Below are 26,721 nucleotides of genomic sequence, written 5' to 3' on the forward strand. Positions count from 1 at the left end.
AGGCGGGCGCTTAGCCGATAACCAGCCAATTCGGTACTGTATTGGGGCGGAAGAGACTCTGCTCCTGCAGCTTTCGGTTACTCTCTATGGTTTCAGGGCGAAGAAACGCGGAGATCTTCGGCCCGGAAGTGACGTAGGGATGGCGGAGGGGCGCGAGGTTTCAAGATGGCGGTGGTTGGGTGGTTGACCGAAAGGCAGAGGTGAAGGCCCCTACGAAGTCAAACGGGCCGAGAATCGTCCCCTCCCCGCTTCTCACAGCTCCAGGAGCCCAGCAGAAGCGTGAGTGTGCGGGATCGTTCCATTCCGTTACTTCACCTTTCCCGTCCCTTCCCGGGGCCCGCGCGTTTTCCTCGGGAACGCCAGGCCCCTCCGTCCCGCTCTTCTCCGCGGTTGGGGTCTCCCCAGTCGCGGACTAGGGGATCTCTTGGGGCTGCGCTGTGTCCAGCGGTTAAGCGGCTGTCTTCGCCTGGGTCGGTCAGCGCCGCCTCCTGACGCTGACCGGTTTTTTGCCTTAGGTTTGCTGCTACCTCGAGTCGGGGGTCAACCGTCGCTATGGTTTCGGCAGTTGCAAATGCTGTTGGCTGCTTTGCTGGACTTGGGCTCCGTCCCTTGGGAGCCTCTTTGACTGTTGAGAGTTGCCCTAAACGATTCGTGATCCGATTTGCCTATCTCCTCTGGTTTTAGACAAGACAAATAGTTTGTGCAGACTAAGGCTCCAGTGTCCTCTGTTACCATCCTAGGTTTCATTTATGGGAGAAGAGGGTAAAAAAAAAAAAAAAAAAAAAATGAGCCTGAGGGTAATTGAGAGAGGGAAGCAAAAAAGATACAGGCCATCAAAGATGAGTGCTTGTATTTGTGCTAATTTTGCTTGTTTCCGCTTCCTTTCTTCCCAAATTCCAGTTTTTCTGAGAAGCAAACCCTTGACAGGGTAAATTAGTTGCGACTGGAACAACTTTGAAGCGTTTAGCAGAAATCAAGGCAGTTAGACACTTTATGGAAGACGCATTAACTAATAAACTTGCCTGACAAAATCTTCGTGAAGGGAAGGTATAATTCTCTGGTCTGCTTAAAAAATCTGCCTCATGATCTTCCCTTTCCCTCACTTTAAAAGTGTGTGCTTTCAAAGGGAAGGAAATTTATTACTCTTTCTTATTGGAAAGAGAAAAGTATCAGAAAGTTGTCATTCATTTGGAGTAACCGGAAGAGGTGATTATGATAATGTCTTCCTGCATGTGAGCTCAGTCTTGTCCAACTCTTTGCGACCCCATGGACCCCGCCAGGCTCCTCCGTCCCGGTGATTTTTCAGGCAATAATACTGGAGTGGGTTGCCATTTCCTCCTCTGGGAATCTGCTTCACCCAGGGATTGAACCCAAATCTCTTGAATCTCCTGCACTGGCAGGTTCTTTCTTTACCACTGCGCCTCCTGGGAAACCCATAATAATTTCTTAGGTTAATTAAAGTTTTGACTTACAAAATATTTTTCCTGATATACAATTACCCCTTTCAGTTACCTTAGAAAATACAAGTCAGCAGTCAAGTAGACATTAGTAAGAAAAATTTGTATCTTAATGTTGATGTTTATACAAGCTCATATAATATTTTGACTATTTGTGGTTTTGCGTTTTTAAGTTTCTCTTTAAGAGTCAAGAATTATATCTGAATTGGAACTAAATCTAAATTAATAAATAGGCTTAAATTGATGAGTTTTTACTGTCTTAGAGGTGATGAGAATACATGTCAAGAAATCATGGAGAAAGACAAGGGTGAGCTATTTGTCCTTGAGCCCAGATCATTATCCCCATTTCCTTTTTACTCCTTTTTCACCCTGCATATAAATAAAGGGAGAATATAAGAAAAGAACAAATGATCTCTCATGTACACAGTGTGTGTCATATTGCTGAAACATTCTTTGATGATTGATATTTTCCAGTTGATAGGTCAGTACTGTGATCCATAAAAGTAAGTTAATTGATGAGTTAATGATACTTGTAGTAATCTTCATACTCATTACCTTTATAAATAATAGGAATCTAATTGCTTGTGGTTGGAGAAGTTGAAGCTATTTTTCCTGGGCATTAACTTAAAACCAGGGAAAGAACAAGGTCTTAATTGAAGTTTCTTTTCAGAGATAGTCAGGAAGAAAATTTTATAAAAAGGAAGAAATTTTGTAAATTAAGGAAAAATAAGCCTTTTTGTCTTCGCAGGTTTTAGGTTTTATTTTTCAAACAAGCAGGTAAATCAAACAACTTGACAACATGGGGCGGAGATCCACATCATCCACCAAAAGTGGGAAATTTATGAACCCTACAGACCAAGCCAGTAAGTGTCCATTAATGTGTGGTATGATGAAGAAGAGGGGTGGTAAAAATTGCTTCAGGGAGTCTATTTTATTATTTTCTTAATTACAAAATCTGTAGTATTTGTAATTAAAGTTTATCTAGTGTTCTAGTGGGCACATGATTAAAACTTTAAACATGCAACAAAAGATAGTACCCATATTTCTAATTTGATTGACTTGCAAAGTAGAATTAGCTTAAAGCCTTCTTTTTGTGTGTGTGGCATTTTTAACAAATTGCTTTGCAAGTGCCTTTTTAGTATGCCATATTCAGATTCATAGTTATTTTTTAAAGGAACTTAAAAATGTCTTGAGGCAGTTTTGGTTGGCATAATTAGAAGGGTGCTGTTGGTATCTAGTGGAGGCAAGGAATGGTGCTAAATATCCTACAGCGCACAGAGCAACCTCTGACAATAAAAAATGACCTGTATTAAATTGGAGAAAATGCTAATGTTCAAGGCTTTTAAGTTTTATATTCTCTCCCTCTCTTAAGGAAAAGAAGCTCGGAAAAGAGAATTAAAGAAGGTATGATTCCAGAAGCATCCTGTTAGACATAAGTGTAGTTTGACCCCTCTTATTTGAGATGAGTGGATTTAGAAACATTTCCAGTTATTTGCCAGAAAAGATACTTTATGCTTCTCATAACAAACCGTAAGATTTACTAAGCCACAGTACCGGGAAACTGAACTGAGATAAGTTTGTAGATAAGCTCATGATGAGTTATTATAACATTTTTTATTTGATTACTGTTCTCAGTGACTTAAACAAATACTTTAAAAAAAAATGCTTCTCTTGCCATTTAACTGCTTTGTTGGAAGCTACTGAATTAGTGAATGGAAGTAAATGTGACACTAAATTTTCCTGATGATGATTTTGTTGAATTTGTGGAAAAGTGTCCCCAGAATAAAAAAGGATTTACATTTTAGTATCATGCCTTAACACACTGAGAGAACCCAGTTTTTAAGTAGTTTTCAACTGTTCATTCTTGTTTCATTGCTAGCATTAAATTTTGCATAATGTATATCTTTTTGTCTAAACTGGAAACATTTGGGGGAATAAAAAAATGATATTACTCCTGTTTCGGGTGGTTGAAACAAGTGATCAGAAACCAAGAAATTCGGCTTCAGTTTAAATGGACTTTTGAGACACGCTGAAATGAAAACTTGGGTGTATTCAGCTTCTGCAAATTGTGCTCTTTTTTTTTTTTTTTTTTTTAAGAACAAAAAACAGCGCATGATGGTACGAGCTGCAGTTTTAAAGATGAAGGATCCCAAACAAATTATCCGGGACATGGAAAAACTGGATGAAATGGGTAAGATTTTGTAAAGGGATGGATTTTATAGCAGAGATAATAGTCTGATACATAGAGACAGGCAGTTAATGAGTGAAGCAGAACAGATACAAGAATTACAGGAAAAAGCATGATAGCATGTGATGCTTGGATTTAGTTTGTGTTAGAAAAACAAAATGGCGTGAAGGGCTATTAGCAACTTGAAATCTCATCTAGAATAAGAGGGAAGCCGTTATTTAGCTTCAGCTAATTGTTCTTTCAGTTCAGTTCAGTCACTCAGTAGTGTCCGACTCTCTGCGACCCCATGAATTGCAGCACGCCAGGCCTCTCTGTCCATCACCAACTCCCGGAGTCTACCCAAACCCATGTTCATCGAATCGGTGATGCCATCCAACCATCTCATCCTCTGTCGTCCCCTTCTCCTCCCGCCCCCAATCCTACCCAGCATTAGGGTCTTTTCCAATGAGTCAACTCTTCGCATGAGGTGGCCAAAGTATTGGAGTTTCAGCTTCAACATCAGACCTTCCAATGAACACCCAGGATTGATCTCTTTTAGGATGGATTGATTGGATCTCCTTGCAGTCCAAGGGACTCTCAAGAGTCTTCTCCAACACCACAGTTCAAAAGCATCAATTCTGCGGCGCTCAGCTTTCTTCACCGTCCAACTCTCACATCCATACATGACCACTGGAAAAACCATAGTCTTGACTAGACGGACTTTTGTTGCAAAGTAATGTCTCTGCTTTTAAACATGCTATCTAGGTTGGCCATAACCTTCCTTCCAAGGAGTAAGCGTCTTTTAATTTCATGGCTGTAGTCACCATCAGCAGTGATTCTGGAGCCCAAAAAAGTAAAGTCTGACACTGTTTCCACTGTTTCCCCATCTATTTCTCATGGAGTGATGGGACCAGATGCCATGATCTTAGTTTTCTGAACGTTGAGCTTTAAGCCAACTTTTTCACTCTCCTCCTTCACCTTCATCAAGAGGCTCTTTAGTTCTTCTTCACTTTCTGCCATAAGGGTGGTGTCATCGCATATCTGAGGTTATTGATATTTCTCCCGGCAATCTTGATTCCAGCTTGTGTTTCTTCCAGCCCAGCGTTTCTCATGATGTACTCTGCATATAAGTTAAATAAGCAGGGTGACAATATTCAGCCTTGGTGTACTCCTTTTCCTATTTGGAACCAGTCTGTTGTTCCATGTCCAGTTCTAACTGTTGCTTCCTGACCTGCATACAGGTTTCTCAAGAGACAGGTCAGATGGTTTGGTATTCCCATCTCTTTCAGAATTTTCCACAGTTTATTGTGATCCACACAGTCAAAGGCTTTGGCATAGTCAATAAAACAGAAATAGATGTTTTTCTGGAACTCTCTTGCTTTTTTGATGATCCAGCGGATATTGGCAATTTGATCTCTGGTTCCTCTGCCTTTTCTAAAACCAGCTTGAACATCTGGAAGTTCACGGTTCACGAATTGCTGAAGCCTGGCTTGGAGAATTTTGAGCATTACTTTACTAGTATGTGAGATGAGTGCAATTGTGCAGTAGTTTGAGCATTCTTTGGCATTGCCTTTCTTTGGGATTGGAACGAAAACTGACCTTTTCCAGTCCTGTGGCCACTGCTGAGTTTTCCAAATTTGCTGGCATATCGAGTGCAGCACTTTCACAGCATCACCTTTGAGGATTTGAAATAGCTCAACTGTAATTCCATCACTTCCACTAGCTTTGTTCGTAGTGATGCTTTCTAAGGCCCACTTGACTTCACATTCCAGGATGTCTGGCTCTAGGTGAGTGATCACACCATCGTGATTATCTGGGTCGTGAAGATCTTTTTTGTACAGTTCTTCTGTATATTCTTGCCACCTCTTCTTAATATCTTCTGCTTCTGTTAGGTCCATACCATTTCTGTCCTTTATCGAGCCTATCTTTGCATGAAATGTTCCTTTGGTATCTCTAATTTTCTTGAAGAGGTCTCTAGTCTTTCCCAATCTGTTGTTTTCCTCTATTTGTTTGCACTGATCGCTGAGGAAGGCTTTTTTATCTCTCCTTGCTATTGTTTGGAACTCTGCATTCAGATGAGAATATCTTTCCTTTTCTCCTTTGCTTTTCACTTCTCTTCTCTTCCCAGCTATCTGTAAGGCCTCCTCAGACAGCCATTTTGCTTTTTTGCATTTCTTTTCCATGGGGATTTTCTTGATCCCTGTCTCCTGTACAATGTCACGAACCTCTGTCCATAGTTCATCAGGCACTCTGTCTATCAGGTCTAGTTCCTTAAATCTATTTGTCACTTCCACTGTATACTCATAAGGGATTTGATCTAGGTCATACCTGAATGGTCTAGTGGTTTTCCCTACTTTCTTCAATTTAAGTCTGAATTTGGCAATAAGCAGTTCATGATCTGAGCCACAGTCTGCTCCCGGTCTTGTTTTTGCTGACTGTATAGAGCTTCTCCATCGTTGGCTGCAAAGAATATAATCAGTCTGATTTCGGTGTTGACCATCTGGTGATGTCCACGTGTAGAGTCTTCTCTTGTGTTGTTGGAATAGGGTGTTTGCTATCACCAGTGCGTTCTCGTGGCAAAACTCTATTAGCCTTTGCCCTGCTTCATTCTGTACTCCAAGGCCAAACTTGCCTGTTACGCCAGGTGTCTCTTGACTTCCCATTTTTGCATTCCAGTCCCCTGTAATGAAAAGGACATCTTTTTTGGGTGTTAGTTCTAGAAGGTCTTGTAGGTCTTCATAGAACCGTTCAACTTCAGCTTCTTCGGCGTTACTGGTCGGGGCATAGACTTGGATTACCGTGATATTGAATGGTTTGCCTTGGAAACGAACAGAGATCATTCTGTCGTTTTTGAGATTGCATCCAAGTACTGCATTTTGGACTCTTTTGTTGACCATGATGGCTACTCCATAAGATAACAAAAGCCCAGTTTGGCCAGTTCATTTTTTTAAGAGAAGACTAAGTCTGCTTTTTGAAATCACCTTGGGCTTTTTTTGTTTTGAGTTTCAGTGTTGGCAACCACCATGTAAATCTCCATGGCATAATATTGGGCCACCATGAATGTGTCCGTTGCCCCTCTTTTCCAATAGACGATGCAAAGACAAATGACTACTTAGTAAGGATATAGAAGAAATCAAATACTTAAAATCACATTTTAAGACATACCCTATTAGAATTTCTTCCTTTTTTGCATTTTATAGGATTATTTTATCCAATCTCATCACATGCATCTTCAGTATCACTGCTTTGTCATTACTGGAATCCATATGAAATAGCTGCATGTTGTCTTTTCTTGTATCTGAGTTGCTTGAGAATCATCTGTGATGCTGCCACTGGAAGTTCTATTCTAACACAGAGAAGTTCCTTTAGTTTAAAAAACCTCTTCAAAATAGAATGCAGTTTTACCAATTCCCAAAGATCATATAACATATTTAATTAACCCTTATTTCCTTATTTATATACTTTATACTTACAGGTATGTAAGGAAAAAAGTCTTTGGAAGTATTTTTAACAGATTACAATTAATTAAAAGTAGGAGTCCAGAATGGCGTAAAGTGACTTTAGGTAGTTATAAATAATACAGAGGACGAGTCACAAAATGGATTCTGTATTCAACCCATTCTGTTAACTTGAGAACATAATTTTCCTTTTTTTTAGTAGCTTTCAAACATCCAAAAATAGTCTAATTAACTCCATAGTTTTCAGCTGTCAAGTTTTTGCCAATTCTGCCTTCTGTCCCCTGCATTTTTTTTTTTTAATTGCATGTTGAAAGAATCTTTACAAGTTTTGTTTACAGAGGTTTCCATACAGGTTTCATGGTTTGCCCAAAGAAAACAGATAGTGAGTGAAAGAGATGCAGTGAAACTTCTCATTGATGCATTAAGTGGGGTTCCAAAAAAATCCAGTTATGTGGGGTTGTGGTATTAAAAGCTTTCTCAAATAATGTGGCAGATACTGAAGCCAGCATGGGCAAGAGTTCTGGGTCAGACTGCATCATCTCACATCTCTCCCAGTTCAGCTATAACTGATTCCACTTGTTGCCTCTGGTCTAAATATTGGTAGGGACAATTGCTTTCCCTGGTATGTTAAGATATTTACCTATTACATGACCCTAAATTGTGTATTAATAACTTAGGTTTATTTAGCTCTTTTCTTGTTACATGCCAGGGTTGGTTCTTTTTTTTTTCTCCCCACATTTTCATTTAATCTTCGCTTTCGTGACAGCTCTTTTGGGTGGGTGTATTGTCCTTCCTTTACAGTTGAGGAAGCTTAGGCACAGAGACATAACCTTTCTCAAGGTTACACTGTTCGGAAGGGGCACAGCTGGGATTTAAAGTTAAACACTTAGCACTTTCATGAATCACACTAGGAATAGTGTGCTTTGAGACCACACTTCTGATTTTTAATACATCATCAAAGTGTTAATAAGATTTAAGAAAGACAATAAGTAAGCTTGTGATTCTTTAAGAAAAAGGAGGAAGGAACACTAGTCATCAGAGCTCTAATTATAATTTATAAAACTCAATACAAACTAACTTAAACAGAAAAAGTATTCCTTGACTCCCATAATTGGGAAATCGTGGAAGGAAGTGGGCCTCAAAAACCCAAATACCTTGAGCAAGACTGTGCATCTGTCTGACCTAGTGAATTTCTTAGAAGAATTCTATCCAACCAGTGAATTTCTTGGATAGAAGGTGGAATATGTGGTGGAATTAGTGATAGATGAGAGATGAGGCTATAGACAGCTCTAGGTTTATTTCATTCCTACTTGTGAGAGCTTCTCTCCCATATTTAAAGTCTCAGAGAAGGATCTGGTTCCAGTTTGGCTCATGTGCCGGTTGATCTCTGAGTCAGTCACTGGCAAGGGAGATGGAGGGAGGTAGGTATGGTTGACTAGGCAGACCTGGGAGTCCTGTGCTAATCCAATCCCTTTTGGTCTCTCTTGGAGACGTGAAATTAAGCTCCATGTTGAACACACCGGAAGAGAAAGGTTTAAGTAGCTCAACAAGGAACACTAACTCATATAAAAATAATAGTTGAGTGGTGAGCCACATACCAGTTTATGTTTGCAGTCTCATTTGATCATCAGAGCTTGATTGTGAAGTAGTTGATGTCCCCATTTTCCAGATGAAGAAGCTGAAGATCAGAGAGTTCAAGTGCGCAGGATCTCAGAATTAAATGACAGACCCAGTGTAGTATGTAAACCCAGGCCTATAGTTGTTGATATACTAATAGCTGTATCAGGTTGTTAGTATTGAGGAATGAAAATTGATTTTTATTACAATGATAATAAAGTCAATTAGGTGATATTTCTTAGGAAAGGAAGTAAAATTAATAGCCATCTTAAAGGGATGAAATTTCAATAAACTGTGCAGTTCTTTTTTGACAAGAATATATCTGGTGTCTAAATCCCTTTTTGAAAAGTTTTAACATATAAGTATATTTTTATTAAATGATGTAATCTGTTGATACCTAGATGAAGTGACTTTTTTGTGTTTAATGCCATAATCTGCTTTTTTACCTCTCAGAGTTTAACCCAGTGCAGCAGCCACAGTTAAATGAAAAAGTGCTGAAAGACAAGCGTAAAAAGCTACGTGAAACATTTGAACGTATTCTACGACTCTACGAGAAAGAGAATCCAGATATTTACAAAGAATTGAGAAAGCTAGAAGTAGAATATGAACAGAAGAGGGCTCAACTTAGCCAATATTTTGATGCTGTCAAGGTAATCACGTTTCTTTTGAGAGCTAAACTAAAATTTTATAGTTAGACTTACTCTCCAAGTTGATATTGGGAGACTCGATGATGTTGAACCTCCTCCTCTTGTCAGACTAAACATATATCTACCCCACTAGCCAGCAAATCTAAACCTATGTGTTTATACAAGAGAACTTGATCTACCTGCCACTACAGTAATAGCTGGAGTGGAAACAGCCAGCTACCCATTAATAAGATAACAGATAAACTGTACATATTCATAAAATTAAATGCTACTCAGTAATAAAAAGGAATGATCAGCTAATAATCCAAAAAACATGAGGTAAAAATTTTCATGGCTAAATCTCAAAAACATACTATCCTTTCTTCACTGTTGTGATTCCATTTATATGAAATTCTAGACCAGGCAAAACTAATTTATGGAGGAAGTAATTTGTATCAGTAGTAGCCTTGGGATAGTGTTAAGGATTGATTGGGAGGGAGTATGAGATTATATGCATTTGTCAAAATTCACTGAATTTGTACATTTCATTGTAAATTTTGCCTCAAGATAAAAATGTTTTTAAAAAATGATTTAATTTGATAAAGTAGGTAGCATGGGTCCCATTTTACAGATAAGGAAGCTAAGGTTACTTACTTCATCATACAGCTTGTATATATGACAGAAATTCAACAGCAGCAGGCTAATTTTAGAGCCCAAGTGCTACCAGTGAATACATACTATCCTGAAGTTTCAACTTACTGACAATCTTAAAGATGTTGACTTGGCTTTCTATCTTTGTTTCTCATGATACTTAACGTTAAGTGGAAAGCAAATCCAGGTAATGAAACAGCTGATGTCGAGTTTGTAGTGTTGAGTTGGGGGATTACTCTTACCAACCAGAAGACTCTCTCTTTCAGAATGCCCAGCATGTGGAAGTGGAGAGTATTCCTCTGCCAGATATGCCGCATGCTCCTTCCAACATCTTGATCCAGGACATTCCACTTCCTGGGGCCCAGCCACCCTCCATCCTTAAGAAGACCTCAGCCTATGGGTAAGGAAGTGGTAACAGAACCAAATAGCATATAGTAAAAGCACCTTTTGACTGTCCTGTGCCAAAATTATTGCAGTGGAAAGGAAAGGACAGTGGGGATGTAAGCAGTTCTCGTTTGGTTAGATAGGACCTGAGAGCTCCTTTAAAAACTGTTTAGAAGAGGAAGTGGATATCTCATTACTGGTAATGTGATCACTGTAAATTTTCTTTACAGACCTCCAACTCGGGCAGTTTCTATACTTCCTCTTCTTGGACATGGCGTTCCACGTTTGCCCCCTGGCAGGAAGCCTCCAGGTCCTCCCCCAGGCCCACCTCCTCCTCAAGTCTTACAAATGTATGGCCGCAAAGTGGGCTTTGCCCTAGATCTTCCCGCTCGTAGGCGAGATGAAGATATGTTATATAGTCCTGAACTTGGTAAGGAGTGACTATTCCTTTTGCTCTCAGAACCTCTCCACTGTCACTTTTAATTTGGCTGTATAACATCTTGTTCACCACCCTCAGAACTTGGGAAATAAATGAGGCTATCCTGTACATACCAACAGATGGATAAATCATAGATCTACTTAGGAAAACAGCGTGCATAAGGAACTATAGAAATGTCTGCTGTATTTTAAATTAGATTTTCCTTGAAGATACCACTCTCTTACCGTCAGTACCTTAAAAATTGGGTAACTTGTATACTTGTTTCCCATTTAGCTTTATTTTCATCCGACTAGAGCATCCTTGTATACAGTTACAATGATTGTGTATGTGCATGTCTGTATATAGCTTTCTGAGTGGCATTTGTTTTCAGTTTTAAAGCTTTAAAAAAATCTTACATTATAAAAAAGAATTTAAAACTATTGTCAAGTGGAAATATTGTCAGACTATATGAATAGCTGAGTTCATATACAAAAAAAATCAAGTTATTCTGAGTCAAATAGCCTGGCTTTCTGTATTTGGGGGTACCATATAGGATCCAGGTATGTAACTTGATCCTGGCTCCCTCCTCCCTTTGCAGCTCAGCGGGGTCATGACGATGATGTTTCTAGCACCAGTGAAGATGATGGCTATCCTGAAGACATGGACCAAGATAAGCATGACGACAGTACTGATGACAGCGACAGTGACAGATCAGATGGCGAAAGTGAAGGGGATGAATTTGTGCATCGTGATGACACTGAGAGAGAAAACAATGAAGAAAAAAAATCAGGTATGTGAAGATGAAAGTTTCATAGTATTAAGCAATAAAAAGCACACAAGCTGAAGGTGTTGATTTATTAATGGATCCATGAAAGTAATTGTGAGTGCCTTGAAAGGAGGATCAGTGCTCTATTCATCTTTGTAGCTCCAAAGTCTCAACGTTGTTGACACACAGTAAGTACCTGGCGGATGTTTGTGAGAGGAAAAAACTGAGCTGTGTATGTTATTTAAAAAAAAAGTCTACATGGTAAAGTCCACTTTTGGGGAAAAAGCATAAAGATGTCCTATCATGGTTATGTATAGGAAGAAAACCATATTCACCTGATTGTTTTTTAATGAATCTGTTTACATATCTATGTTTCAAGTCCTTTATATTATTCTATGTTCATGCAATCTTATGAACAAGAACCATAGTTAAAATAAAGGTACACCTGTGAGTGAAGTCATGATTTAATGGAAACGTCATACTTATAATATATGTTATCTGTTTATTATAAATTCAGACTGAGCTACATGTACTTTCAGAAAGTAGCTATGGCATTCATTAAGGAAATTTACAAAATGTACCATCTGTCATATTCCAGTAGCCTTGCAGCTTCTTTTGTAATTGTTTTGCAGTCTTCAAAACAGTATTTATATATTAGTAATATTACTCATATTACAGTATTGATAATGATGATACATTTTTCTCCAGATATTCCTTAAATCATGGTCGCAAACCAGAAAGCTAGTTTAAAGAGGTAGATAGAACTGGTAGTGAAAAATGGTAGAGGACACTTAGGTAAGAAGTGGTACTGAAAAGTAGAAAGTTGCTAGAGCCACACCAGTTCCCTTTTTCTGTAGACTGTGGTCATCTGCCTCATTTTCCTCTTTCTGGACCAACTGGTTTTTTATATGTTGAATGATGATGAATACGAATATCAATATATTCATTGATGCACATGTGTTGGAAATGGTTATACTATCACTTGACATTCAGCTAATAATTGAGTTTTTACTATATACAAAGCATTTTTCTAGACACTAAGGATGCAGAGTAAAGAAAAGTAAAGCCTGACTACATAGAACTTCTGTTCTCCTGTAAATGTTTACCATCTAAGAATAAGAACGCTCCTAATACTACACCATTTAGTTTAGGTGTCTTGTAGAGAGCCTTTGTCAGGTTAAGGAGTTCCCTTCTAGTCTTAAGTTTGCTAAGAGGTTTTATTATAAATACTTTTTAATCATCTCCTGGGATATTGTTAATGATTTTTCTTTCTTTAAGCTGTTTATGGTAATGAATTACATTCATGGCTTTTCTAATGTTTCATCATTTTTGCATTTCTGGGACCAACCCTACATGTTTATGAAGTTATTTTCTTTTAAAACACTGTCGAATTCAATTTGCTTATGTTTTATGTTGGCCAGCAGGTTTGTTTTGGTATGTGGGTTATGCTGGCTTCAAGTTCTGGATAGCACTCCATCTTTTCCTGTGCCCTTTTACATGAAATTGCTGTAACTTAACATTTGGCTGAATTTCCTTGTGAAGTTATTTGGGCCAGGTGCCTTTGAGGAACTTGATCTTTGACTACCATTTTAATTTCTATGTTCTGATCTTGTCACCCCTTTGGCCAATTGTAAGTAGCATTTTTCTAGAAAATTATCAATTAACCTGTGTGTTCAGTTTTATTGGCATAAAGTTTTTAGTAGTAGTGGCTCAGTCGGTAAAGAATCCTCCTGCAATGCAGGAGACCTGGGTTCAATCCCAGGGTTGGGAAGATCCCCTGGAGAAGGAAATGGCAACCCACTCCAGTATTCTTGTCTGGAGAATTCCATGGACAGAGGAGCCTGGTGGGCTGCAGTCCATGGGGTCTCAAAGAGTCCGACACGACTGAGTGACTTAACACTTTCACTTTCAACTTTAAAATCACTGTAGCATGTATTTACCACCAGTGGGCATTTGATTTACTATCTTGAATGTAGCTCTGTCCTTTTGCCAAGTAGTGGGAAGTAGTTATAGCTAGTGTTTAGAGTATTTGTTTATAGTAAACATATACTGAATTTTGTTGATCCTTACCCTTCTCTGATCCTTTAGGTCTGAGTGTACGGTTTGCAGATATGCCTGGAAAATCTAGGAAGAAGAAGAAGAAGAACATGAAGGAGCTGACTCCTCTCCAAGCCATGATGCTTCGAATGGCAGGTGAGGCATGGAAAGAACAGTGATTGTATTTCCTCCTGCCAGTTGCTTTACATACATTTTTCTATTTAATATCTCAGCAATCAAGTAATAAATTCTTGTTTTTCAAAGGTCAAGGTTTGGAGACATTGAGGTAAGCTGCCCAAAGTTAGCCGGCCAGTAAGTAGTTGGACTGGCATTTAAGTTCAGGTCTATCTTGTTCTAAAACTTGGACTCCTTGCACTCTGCTGCCCTAGTATGGATGAGAAGAATACTACTATATTCTTGCATATCTGAGTATTCTATTGAAGGAGACTGGTTGTTAATTTTAAGAAAGCATTTATTGAGCATGTGTTGTAGGCATCGCTATTTCACAGGCTGTAAAATACGAATCTGCTCCATTTGTCTGGTTTCAAATTTCTTTCAGGTCAGGAAATCCCTGAGGAGGGACGAGAAGTCGAGGAATTCTCAGAGGACGATGATGAAGATTCGGATGATTCCGAAGCAGAAAAGCAATCACAGAAACAGCATAAGGAGGAATCTCTCTCTGATGGCACGTCTGCAGCTTCCCAGCAGCAAGCCCCTCCACAGTCTGTTCCTCCATCTCAGATACAAGCACCCCCCATGCCAGGACCACCTCCACTTGGACCGCCACCTGCTCCACCTTTACGGCCACCTGGACCACCTACAGGCCTTCCTCCTGGACCACCGCCAGGTAAGTACTTACATGCTATAAATAAATAAGTCTAAATGTGGTTACAGTGAAGTTATTCCAGAAAGTAGACATCATTAGTAGTAATGATTACTGGTTTCCTGCTAGTGTAATTTTCTAAGAAATCAAGATTCTCCAAGGATAAGCACAACTTGCTCATTCCTACATCACTATTTGCAAGTCACAGAACTTGTGACAGCTGTCTCTTTCTCCAGAGATCTTCTTTTTCAGAATTTATCACTTCTGATACTAGCAGTTAAGCAAGCAGAAACTGGAGTATGTAACTGAGGGTTTGTTTAGAATTACTCTTTAGTATGCCGAGTTGATGCAGTTCTCAGTTGGTTATGAACAGGACTAGGGCACAGTAGATGCTACTGTATATCCTTCTTTGGTTGGGAGTTATTGAATGTTAGTGTAATCTGTATAGTTAGAGACTGAAGTCATCAGTATTAATCAGGTCTTCAGCTTCAAAGTATAGTAAGTTAATTTACCATTTGAAACAGCATATAAAACGTATTGGCCAGTTATGGTTTGTAGTCCGATAGTCTGCTAGTTAAGTCTTCAGTTGAGTTCCTTCTCTTCTGACTAGTGCAAAGCAAAATTACCTATTTTTATGACATTCTCAGTGGTCTTTGTATATCTTAATGAGTTTCAAAGGATCCTTAAAGCACCGTGCTTTTCGTACTGCATTTTCAGCTTATGTTGGAGCCATTTAAGAAATGTCATCTTTGTGTATCTCCAGCCCAACAGAGCTGTGGTTTAATAAAATGCTTTATGTTAGGACTGGGAAGTAAAGAGAAATGGACCATAGTAAATTTTGAAGTTATCTGATGTTAGGTTAAAGTGAAACCACATCTCAGTTATCTTACACCACAATTACTACTTCAGATATACTTGTTTGATGTTTACTAAGCACTTTTCTCCTTTCAGGAGCTCCTCCATTCCTGAGACCACCTGGAATGCCAGGACTCCGAGGGCCTCTACCCCGACTTTTACCTCCAGGCCCACCACCAGGTCGACCCCCTGGCCCTCCCCCAGGTCCACCTCCAGGTCTGCCTCCTGGTCCTCCTCCTCGGGGACCCCCACCACGGCTACCTCCCCCTGCACCTCCAGGTGAAGCTTTGCTTTCTATGACAAAAATTTGTCTACTATATATTTTATTGGTCCTAAGACATTTTCACATTTCAGTATCCTAAAATCAAGTGGTATCTTAAAATGGTGTTTTTAAATTGCTTTTGGCCTAGGTAGAAGTTGAGTTCTTCCCTGGGGTGTTTGAATTGGATGCTGTCACAGAGGGGACTTTTCCTTGCCACAGAACACTTTGGATTAAATTGTTCACTTAAGATTTTTTTTAGGACTACACTTAAGAGTTGTGAAGTCATTCTGTACATCTGCATGGGTATCAACTTTAAGTTTACAATCACAAGGGGACTTTTTTTTCTTCCATTTTCTCTACCCAGTGTCAAGGTTAGATAGGCAAATTTCCTTGTGATCTTATATGTGGCAGGTATATTTCTGGTTTACTACATTGACTGTCTCAATTTAATGTGAAGGTCTCCTTTTAAGCTCCTCAGCTTGTTCTTGGACATTTTTTTCTCTTTCAGTGGTATATGGAATAATTATAAGCAATAGTGTACTAGGTTGAGGAAATTTGGTACTTTATTCTCAGTCTTAAAGGGGGTATTTGGAGAAAGTTAATCTGCACTTCCTGGTAAATGATAATGGTATGTCCAAACCATCAGTAAGACATAAATTGTTTTCCAGTAATGATGACATTTTATGATTAGTCAGATTTTCTCATTCCAGTGTTAAAATTGTATTTCCTGCTCATTCAGCTACATTTTAAGGGGGAGAAGTATTGTGTAAATCAGTAAATTAACACATGGGAATCAAATCCCAACCTTGGTTTGATAGCATCTGCACTGTACAGATGCAATAGAATCTTAGGTTGTCAAATTACAGATTCAGCCATCTTGAGATCATATTTGAAAACAGTTGGTATTGTTACTTTTACTTTATAGTTTAAAGTAGTACATTATTAAGAGAGGAGGAAAACATAAGAATTGGGATACAGATGGAAGGTGAATACTGTTTTACAACAAAATATTCTTTACTATCAAAATACATTCCTGAGTTTCATATAGCAGGCAGTATGATTTATTTTCTACAAATTGTCCACTTCAAGACATTGTCAGCCTGTGTTTGTAAAGTCCTTAATAGTAGTTACATTTTATTCTTGTGTTCTCCTTTGTCTAGGTATCCCTCCACCCCGTCCTGGCATGATGCGCCCACCTCTGGTGCCTCCACTTGGACCTGCCCCACCTGGGCTCTTCCCACCAGCTCCCTTGCCCAACCCGGGGGTTCTAAGTGCTCCCCCCAACTTGATCCAGCGACCCAAGGCGGATGACACAAGCGCAGCCACCATCGAGAAGAAAGCCACGGCAACCATCAGTGCCAAGCCACAGATCACTAATCCCAAGGCAGAGATCACGCGATTTGTGCCCACTGCACTGCGGGTGCGTCGAGAGAATAAAGGGGCTGCTGCTGCTCCCCAGAGAAAGTCGGAGGATGATTCTGCTGTGCCTCTTGCCAAAACAGCGCCCAAATCTGGCCCATCTGTTCCCGTGTCGGTGCAGACTAAGGACGATGTATATGAGGCTTTCATGAAAGAGATGGAAGGGTTGCTGTGACAGCTTGGATGCCAGAACAGGCTTCTGTTCACATCAGTGGTTCATGGAGAAAGAGGCTTAGGTGGAAGAGTTGCTTTCACTGTCAGGGTATTTTTAATTTCAGTTCAAGGAATATCCTAAAGTTTAGCCTTGTTCAGAACTTACTGCATATAAAAGAGAGGGTATTTCATGCAAAATAAATTGGTTATTGAAGCAGTGCTGCTAGTAACATCCATCCCCTTTCATACCATCATTTTCATCCGATTTCTTCCCCTACTCCAATTCCTTGGAAACTTGTGATCAAGGGGAACTTGGTTATTTGTTTTGGATCTCTTATTGTGTGCTGTGGGCACTGGAGTAGAGATTTCTGGAAAAACCAGTTTATTTCACCCCCATCTTGCCTTTCATGTTTGAGTTATTTTTAATATTTTCTTGTAAATATTTTGTAATATTGTAGTGAAATGGATCACAATGTCATTTCCTAATACAAAGCGATATATGTGGGAAGAAAATGTACAATTCTTTGATTAAAATTCCCACTGATCTAAACTTTGAGTGTTCCATGGAATAAATAAATAAATGTTCTACACCAAGATATCTTCTGTCTTACTGACAATGTATAAATGTAATAACTTTTGTGGGCAGAAAAGCAAATGTTTAAAACTTGGGTTTTAAGGAACTGCCATTTCTGGTATGGAATATGGAATGAGAATTTTATTGAAAATGGTTAGAACTAAGTTTTAACTTTAAAGGATAAAGAAGAGATAATTATTTTCCTTTAGGATTATATATTGGCTTAGGAAGTTGAGAGGTTTTATTGCTAAGAAGAGGAGTCTTACTCTCAAAGATTACTTACTTTTCCAGAGCTCTGTGAATGGATGGATATCCATTGAATAGTGAAAAGTTCTCTTAAATCATTTCTAGGCTGTTAGATAGCCAGAAAAGGCTACTGCTATTGCTGTTTTTGAATTTGTCACTTCTGTGAGCTTTTGTTATTAAAAGCACAGAAAATGAATAAGAATGCTTAATGCTTTTAATTTGCATTGGTATTTTCTTTACAAAGTGCTAATATCTATCCAGTAATACTGGGGAATGACTTCCACGGATATTTTCCCCATTTTACGGGTGAAGGTAGTGGTGTTAAAGGGCTCATGTCCAGGGACCCAAAGTGTGTCTTATACATAAGGAGACACACACCATGTATATACACATAGTGAGACAATGTATGCATTGTGTTTAGGCTGCTGCTGCTGCTGCTAAGTCGCTTCAGTCGTGTCCGACCCTGTGCGACCCCGTAGACAGCAGCCCACCAGGCTCCTCTGTCCCTGGGATTTTCCAGGCAAGAATACTGAAGTGGGTTGCCATTTCCTTCTCCATGTGTTTAGGCTAGGCATACCTGATTCTTTCCATAGTATCGTATATGTCTTTCATGTGTATCTCATCAAAAATTGCTGATATCCTAAAAAAGGTACTACAAGAATACTTTTTACAACTGAGTTCTTGGATGGATTTAAAGTATTTGTCCTGAGATCTTTTCTGTATGTGACTGGGAAGTTGTTCTTTCAAATTAAAGCAGATCCTGCCAGAGCAGTCTACAGACCTCTTTGGGATTATTATTTTTTAGTATAATTGTGGGTCAGCAGGTGAATTGAATCTTTGTTTAGATGCAAAGGTAGAACACAATTACATTCTCAGATCAATATTTTAAGTGTAAATAACGATATTTGGTTTGCAACATTTTTATTGTTCTGGCTTGAGGTTGATATTTTTTCTGAGATTTCTGTTTGACATTAAGGAAGCTATATGGTTTATCTTAAAAGTCATTTTCTAATATTGCTAGTTTTACCTTCTGAAAATGCTTTTAGTTGGTAAAATCTGGCACATTTCATGTGTTAGCTGCATCTGCAGGAAAGGAGAAATCAGTCGATTCTGGGTAGGTTTTTGTCATTTACATCATGGAGACCCAGGTTCGATCCCAGGGTCAGGAATATCCCCTGGAGAAGGGACTGGCTGCCCATTCCAGTGTTCTTGCCTGGAGAATGCCATGGACAGAGGAGCCTGGTGGGCTACAATCCATGGGGTCACTCAGACACAACTGAGCAACACTCACTTTCCTGGTTTTTTAAAAATGTTTGCTCTAGTTAAATCACTGCTATGAAACATAAGTCTGATACAAATTTTCAGTCAGGTATATGGATAAATATTGATCCTTTATCAAAGTGTCACTTTATTACACATTAATTGATCCTTAACACCATTTTGAAGTTCCTTTAAGGTACTGTAAGGTGTGAATTAAGGATCACCACATGGCATGGAATCAGCATAAAGCCTGAGTTGACATCTAAGTTTCTCTTTGAATTCTCATTTTGTATATTCTAGTTTGTGCTCTTTATTAAGATATCTCCCTATTTAGCAGGGAGACTTTTATTACTATTTTTTGCTGCATTCAAGCAATTCTTCAGACACAGAAGATACCCCAGCCACCACCCCATGGATAACTGCACGTTTCTGTTTTGTCCTGAACTCAAAACGAGCAGGTCTAGCACCTGGCAATGTTCCTCAGCCAGAACCAGTTTGGAGGAGAGACCTGATGGCAAGACTCGTGGAGCTCAAAGCTGTTCCCTAGCAGAGCCATGGATAACTTCACTCCCAGGTCCTGGGTGCAGTGGGGAAGCTTTACGTTCCTGGATAATAAGGACTTTGGGCAAAGGTGAGAACTGGAACTTTTGTGAGACCAAAGTAACTACCTACTCCAGGTCTTTTGTCTCTAAGAAGGCCTGTAGTTGGCTTCCCCAGGTGGCTCAGCGATAAATAATCTGCCTGCAGTTCAGGAGCTGCAGGACACACAGGTTTGATCCAGTATTCGTGCCTGGAGAATCTCATGGACAGAGGAGCCTGGCGGGCTTCAGTCCATAGGGTCACAAAGAGTTGGACATGACTGAAGTGACTTAACAAAATACACGCATGCACAGGCCTGTAGTTGGCTGTGAAGGAAAAGTCAAGAGGACAGGACAAGTGGCCAGGCCTGGGTGAGCAGAGGGGTTTTCCTTAATCAACCTGTTCATTTTACCAAGGATGAATAACCAGTAGAGAGAGGGGTTGGAGGAAGAGGATAATTGATTGTTTGAGGTACCTAAGGGTCTGTGGAGGCATATAGGAGTACAAACTGTTTATTCCATATTGTTACTGAGAACCTGCTGAGAGCTAGGCGCTTGCTGGGAAAGAAGTAGTAAGAAAATCAGATAACGTCTTTACTATCATGGGCCTTAAAGAAATTTCAGGAGATAAACATAAATGTCTACACTGCTTCTGAGTCACACCTACAGTTCAGTTCAGTTCAGTTGCTCAGTCATGTCCGGCTCTTTGCGACCCCATGAATTGCAGCACGCCAGGCCTCTCTGTCCATCACCAACTCCCGGAGTCTACCCAAACCCATGTCCATCGAGTCAGTTATGCCATCCAACCATCTCATCCTCTGTCGTCCCCTCCTCCTCCCGCCCCCAATCCTACCCAGCATTAGGGTCTTTTCCAATGAGTCAACCCTTCGCATGAGGTGGCCAAAGTATTGGAGTTTCAGCTTCAACATCAGACCTTCCAATGAACACCCAGGATTGATCTCTTTTAGGATGGATTGATTGGATCTCCTTGCAGTCCAAGGGACTCTCAAGAGTCTTCTCCAACACCACAGTTCAAAAGCATCAATTCTGCGGCGCTCAGCTTTCTTCACCGTCCAACTCTCACATCCATACATGACCACTGGAAAAACCATAGCCTTGACTAGACGGACTTTTGTTGGCAAAGTAATGTCTCTGCTTTTAAATATGCTATCTAGGTTGGCCATAACCTTCCTTCCAAGGAGTAAGTGTCTTTTAATTTCATGGCTGCAATCACCATCAGCAGTGATTTTGGAGCCCAAAAAAATAAAGTCTGACACTGTTTCCACTGTTTCCCCATCTATTTCCCATGAAGTGATGGGACCAGATGCTTACAGTACGAGACAATACGAGACAGTACGAGACCTACAGTACGAGACAGTAAATACCATATGGTATTTACCAGTGCTAATTTCTTTTAAGAATTTATTATTTTTTTAATCTGCACTAATAATCTGGAAAAAAAATAATCTGAGGGCTATACATGCTGTGTGCTGGTAAAGACATCTTCACCAGAAGTTTAAGATTTTTATGTTACCTTTTTATAGAGAAGCTACTAAAAATGAAAATGTTTATCTGAACGTTTAAAAATACTAAATATCAGCTGATTACCTTCATGGCGCTACAACCAAATAGAGAAAACATTTTGCTTAAAAAAAGTTTTCAAAGCAAAAACCATGGATCCCCAAATATGTTTTTCTTTGACCTGTTATCCTATACAGAGTATTTTCCCTTGTTAACCATCTGACACCTAAAAATAAGATGTTTTCTATTGTCACCATAATGAATCCACAGAATTATACCACATGTGCATAAATAACTGATATGTAGGAGATTTAACACTATAAAAATGCTGTGAGGGAATTCCCTGGAGGTCCAATAGTTAGGACTCCAAACTTTCACTGCTGAGGATGCTGGTTTTAGTTAGGACTCCAGACTTTCACTGCTGAGGATGCTGGTTTGATCCCTGGTTGAGGAACCTAAGATCTCAATGCCAAAAAAAAAAATTTTTTTTTAATTTAAAATAAAAATACTGTGAGAGGCAAAAAATGATTTAAGGCTCTTTTGTAACAATATTTTGCGAGGAAAAGTATAATGCTATAGTGTTTATATTCATTGAATCTCAGGAAAAATTAGATTCCAAAAAAACAAGAGTTAACTACACTATTCATTATCACTGCACCCAGCAAACTTGTCCCAATAAACTGGGGAGTGAGGTAAAGGAACAAGGGAGGTGACAGCCAAAGTTACGGCAGGTCGAGGGGAAAAAAAGAACTTTAGTATATTTCTGAAATCTTGCCTGGTTTCGTGAAATATACCACTGACAAATGAAAAGGGCTTATTATTTTCACAAAGGCCTGGCTTTTTACAGTGAGTTGATAAAGGTTGCCATATTTAAGAACTTACTACAAAGCAAACCCATACCTTCAAATAATATCTATTGACTTCCTTATATGAGGAGGGAATTAAAATACAGGTAGAGAACAAATCCAACATCTGTTTCTAGGACCATTCTTCTTGCAGAGTAACCCAGATCGCAGGAGGAGGTCCTTTTAAATCCTTATTTGTACCGAGTTTACCCATAAAATACATGTTCATTTAAAAAACTTGAGGGGTAACATATGAAAGTAAAGGATGACATGAAAATATCACTTTTATGGAGAGAAAAACCAAATAGAGCAACAGGAGTTGTTTAAAAAGATGCTTTGTGTTTATTACTTCTTATTTTTGTTTCCACCAATTAAACAGAACAAGGATCAGCAAAATTTCCACAGATATTTGGGGCTCCGGGAGCTACAGAGTTGCTGCCACAAACCTGCCTTTGCAGTGTGAAACCCGCAGTATAAGCAGGTGACCAATTGTACTCCACGGCCACGTGCAAACGGACCCAGGAGAGAAACCTGAGCAAGCTGACTTGCGAGGGAGTCAGGGGACCTCTGACAGCTGGAAGCCAAGCGTGCTCGGTTTTCCCATTGGCAGGGTCTTGAAAGGTGGTCCCCAGGGCGAGTCAGGGCTGCAGGTCGTGGAGACAGTGTGCGTTCTGGGCGCACGGCTGGAGCAGAGGCCATTGGATAGCCTCTCCCCCTCACTGCTTACCCACCAGCACCACGCAGCAGCCTGAGTCAGTGAGAGTCACCCTTCCCGCCTGCAAAGGCCCTTGGTGCCCTCTTCCAGCAGAGCCTAGCATCGCGCTTCTTTTAGGAAGACTGGCCCAGAAGAACGCCAACTATTATCACGGAGCCCACACTGACATTGGAATTTGGGGCTCAGAGGCAATACATTTAAAACTGGCATGGAGAGCATAAAGAAAACTCAATCTTTTTACTTCCGCTATTACAACCTAGTTATAAAATTGTCAGCACAAACCTCCTTTCATGAAAATGTATAGAATATTTCTCAAGCTCTTTCTATCAGGTAGTTAGCCACTAGCGCAGGTGTATTAGCCGATGATAAAATTTATGTGTGTCGCTTTTGCTCTTTTTTAAAAGAAATTTATTGGAGTATAGTTGATTTACAATGTTGTGTTAGTTTCAGGTGTACAGCAAAGTGCTTCAGTTATAGGTATACATATATCCACTTTTTTCAATTCTTTTCCCATATAGGTCATTACACAGTATTGAGTAGAGTTCCCTGTGCTATACAGCAGGTCCTTATTACTTATCTATTATATATATATAGTAATGTATATACATCAATTCCAGTCTTCAAATTTATCCCTCCCCCTCTTTACCCCCTGGCAATCATATTAGCTTACAGGTATTAGCTGATGATAGAATTTGTGTGTGTGTGTGTCATTTTTTTCTTAAAAAATCTCAAGAGAACTGCAGTTGACTGGCCGACTCTGTTAGGGGGTTGTTAAACAGAACAAAGCTAAAACCTGAGAAATAAGCAAAAAATATAAATACTCAGAAACTCTGACAGAGACAGTGGTACTCACTAAAAAAATTCCTGTGTTCTGCATTTTCCAGGTTTCTTTGCAGTGAGATTAAGCATGAACTAGTTGTTTGCTGAAGCAAAGTGGGGTGGGTGTGAGTTCCCTGTACTCCAACCCGGTGCTGGTGGAAGAGACAGAAAGGACTGCTACAGGGCTGGCAACTGGCAAATCTACGAAAACACAGCAGAACAGGCTGGCATCTATAAATTTTATCGACTTCATTTAAGGGCTACTTATGTGGGAAACTTCCGGAACACGGGAATTCCATCTATCCTGTTTGCTCTTAATAGAACACTGTGTATCAAGGGTTTTGTGTAAACTCTCAGGTAACCTTTGTCTCCTGGAAAGGTCGGGTGATATTCCCCATGGCAGAGGGTGCCGGCTCACGTTATAGTTGAACAACTAAGGGTCTGCCGCTTCAGATTCCCTGTTTACATGATTCCACCGTGTTCTATGTCCCCGGGAGGCTGAACTGTAGAGACTGTCTCAACGGGTTTTCTTAGCTTTTGGCATCCTTTTAGGCTGGGTGATAAACAGGGTATGGGAGGGAGGGAGGGATTTGAGGTCATGAAATTAATAATCCCCTGGCCCCTCCCTGCATGGCTACCATGGGTTAACTTTTCCTGACTCTCCCTGTCACTCGGGCCCCTCACACTACCTACTCCTGCCAGGTCTGGCTGCCACTCTCCTTCACTCCATCAGCCGAGGGGTGGGAGCGGAGGGCAGCCGTCACCATTCCTTCCATGTGCTTTCCTTGTATGCTGCTCACATCACTGTAAGCAGTCCTTTTATTAAATTGTCCTCAAATCACCACATTTGGGCATGCCATCTGTTTCCTGGCAGGATCCTGGCTGACTTAGCATCTGAATAAATATAGGATGCATTGAATAAATATATACAAGAGAGAGAAGTCATTGAATACAGATAACAAATGTGCTAATATTATAAAACTCTCAAAATAGTGTTGGCTGTGCTTAGTTGCTCAATCATATCCAACGCTTTGTGACCCCATGGACTGTAGCCTGCCGGACTCCTCTGTCCATGAGACTCTCCAGGCAAGAATACTGGAGTGAGTTGCATGCCCTCCTCCAGGGCATCTTCCTGGCCCAGAGATCAAACCTGTCTCTCTTGTCTCCTGCATTGCCAGGTGGGTTCTTTACTGCTAGCACCACCTGGGACGCTCAGAACTGTTTTATATGTATTCATTTATTTAATCCTTGCAACAACCCTGTGAGGCAGCTACTGTCATTTTACAGATGTGCCCACTGAGGTAAAGAATGATTTGATAACTTGTTCAGGGTCACACAACTAAGGGAGCAGAAACTCAAACCTCAGCAGTGGACTGGGGAGGGTGGTGTGGAATGAAGGGAATTGGTCTAGGGTGGAACAGCTGAGGATGAAACCCCAGGGAAATAACCTATGGTGATCTTAAGTAGGCAGGTGAAGTACGATGCTCAAGAGGCAGGCGCACACACACACACACACACACATACACAAACATAAGCATTGGCCAGTCCACAAAAACATGAGCATTGTGCAAACCCCCAAAATGACCAGAGACTCCTGGGCAGGCCCATATGCATTAGCATCTTCATCTATTGCAGCTTTAGCCTCATTTCCTTCCTTGTACCTGATTAGCTGTTTTAAGACACCAAATCTAAGACTTATCTCCTCTGTTCCCAACAGTATGGAATCCTGGGCAAAGTCCCAGCCCTGTAACCTATACACAAACTCCAGCCCTATAACTCTTTTGAATATTTTAATGAAACACCTCACACCTTCCCAGTATGTGTGCTCCCTGCCACAAAGAGCAATAAACCCAACTTGTTAAAATACAGGTTTGTTCTTGGTGGGCTTTGGCTGGAGGGTAAAGACAAAAATACAGACTCAGCTAAAGGGCTCATACTTGGACCAGGACTCTCAATTTAGCAATATTGTGAACATCTGGGACCCCTTGTGATTCCCTCTGTAGGTGATGCCAGGGCTGATAAGTTCATGTGCAAGTTCCTATAGTTTGCTGAAACACTGCAGTGTTGAGTCTGTTTTATTTCCCTGGGAATAAGATCTCTTAGAATTTGACTGATAAGTGTTCTTTAGTAAAATTGTTTTTAGTCTTCTATTTCCTGCTTTATTATTGTTAGCTTGCTTAATAATTAGTGTTGTGTGTAAGAGGCACAGTCCATAGGGTTAGAGGTTTGATAAGTCTGTTTTGGAGCTGAACCTCTGAGGGCTGAGTTCAGAAGTTCTCCTCAGATCATGACCTTCGGACCAATTTTGCTTCGGGTCACCATTTCTAAATCGGATGAAGACTTCTTCATTCTTGTCTTTGTGTGTCTGAGAACTGCTCCATTTAGTTTTGTCTGCCTGGACCCACAACTGGTAATGACTGACCACTGCCCAGGTTCTGGGGATCAGAAGTTACACATATTTACAAACCATTATATTCCTCCTTGTCCATTGTCACAATCTAAAACAGCACCTCCTCCAGGCCATACATCTGCTTCTTTTGTGTCTTCTCATTAGTAAGAGTAATTTGTACACTGACCTCTCTAATAGACTCAATTTCATCAGGAATATTTTAGAGCAGCAGTGACCACTTGGGCTTTTGACATGAAGATAGCTCATTTGAGATGCATTAATACTTCAAGACAGAAAGCAAACAAACCTTCATAAGCAAATTGCTTGTCTGGTTTGCCTAAAAGAAAGATAATTTTGTTTAATGTAGGGCTTATCCCTCCTTTGTTTCTATAATTTGGAGCTAAGTAGTGCTGACTTTTTAATTGCATGGCTTGATAAAATTATCAAAGATCCCAGTTACTACTGTTGCTTCTTGTCCTGCATACAGGTTTTTCAGAAGATAGGTAAGGTGGTCTAGTATTCCCATCTCTTTAAGAATTTTTCCTTTATATATATATATATAAAATATATATACATACATATATACACACATATGTTAAAATGAGGCTTCCCTGGTGGTTCAGATGGTAAAGAATCTGCCTGCAAAAAAAAAAAAATAAATAAAAAAAATAAAAAAAAAAA

The 26,721-nt window shown here is 39.9% G+C and overlaps 1 protein-coding gene across 10 annotated transcripts; it reads left to right on the plus strand.

The window, feature by feature from the left end:
• Positions 1 to 144: 144 nt before the first annotated feature.
• On the plus strand, positions 145 to 17,687 carry WBP11 (WW domain binding protein 11). Of its 10 annotated transcripts, XM_081589183.1 has the most exons (13): positions 145 to 285; positions 901 to 1,047; positions 2,206 to 2,320; positions 2,830 to 2,861; positions 3,555 to 3,648; positions 9,153 to 9,349; positions 10,243 to 10,376; positions 10,591 to 10,790; positions 11,377 to 11,568; positions 13,633 to 13,737; positions 14,141 to 14,428; positions 15,356 to 15,538; positions 16,682 to 17,687. In XM_081589183.1, exons 3-13 carry the CDS (start codon positions 2,257 to 2,259, stop codon positions 17,113 to 17,115), a joined length of 1,923 nt encoding a protein of 640 aa, XP_081445309.1. In that variant the 5' UTR covers positions 145 to 285; positions 901 to 1,047; positions 2,206 to 2,256; the 3' UTR covers positions 17,116 to 17,687. The 10 variants fall into 10 exon arrangements, with proteins under 10 accessions (XP_081445309.1, XP_081445313.1, XP_081445307.1 ...); XM_081589187.1 differs by lacking the exon at positions 2,830 to 2,861 and having other exon boundaries at positions 2,206 to 2,338; XM_081589181.1 differs by lacking the exon at positions 901 to 1,047.
• The last annotated feature ends 9,034 nt before the right edge of the window (positions 17,688 to 26,721 follow it).

This window comes from Giraffa tippelskirchi, chromosome 4, assembly GCF_054371585.1.
Source record: "Giraffa tippelskirchi isolate mGirTip1 chromosome 4, T2T-mGirTip1v1.2.pri, whole genome shotgun sequence".
NCBI lineage: Eukaryota > Metazoa > Chordata > Mammalia > Artiodactyla > Giraffidae > Giraffa > Giraffa tippelskirchi.

Excerpts from the sequence above, each read along its gene's own strand:
- WBP11 (XM_081589183.1), top strand. The coding sequence starts at position 2,257 with ATGGGGCGGAGATCCACATCATCCACCAAAAGTGGGAAATTTATGAAC. Across the intron at positions 2,321-2,829 it reads GAACCCTACAGACCAAGCCA|GAAAAGAAGCTCGGAAAAGA; the intron begins GTAAGTGTCCAT and ends CCCTCTCTTAAG. Across the intron at positions 15,539-16,681 it reads ACCTCCCCCTGCACCTCCAG|GTATCCCTCCACCCCGTCCT; the intron begins GTGAAGCTTTGC and ends TCCTTTGTCTAG.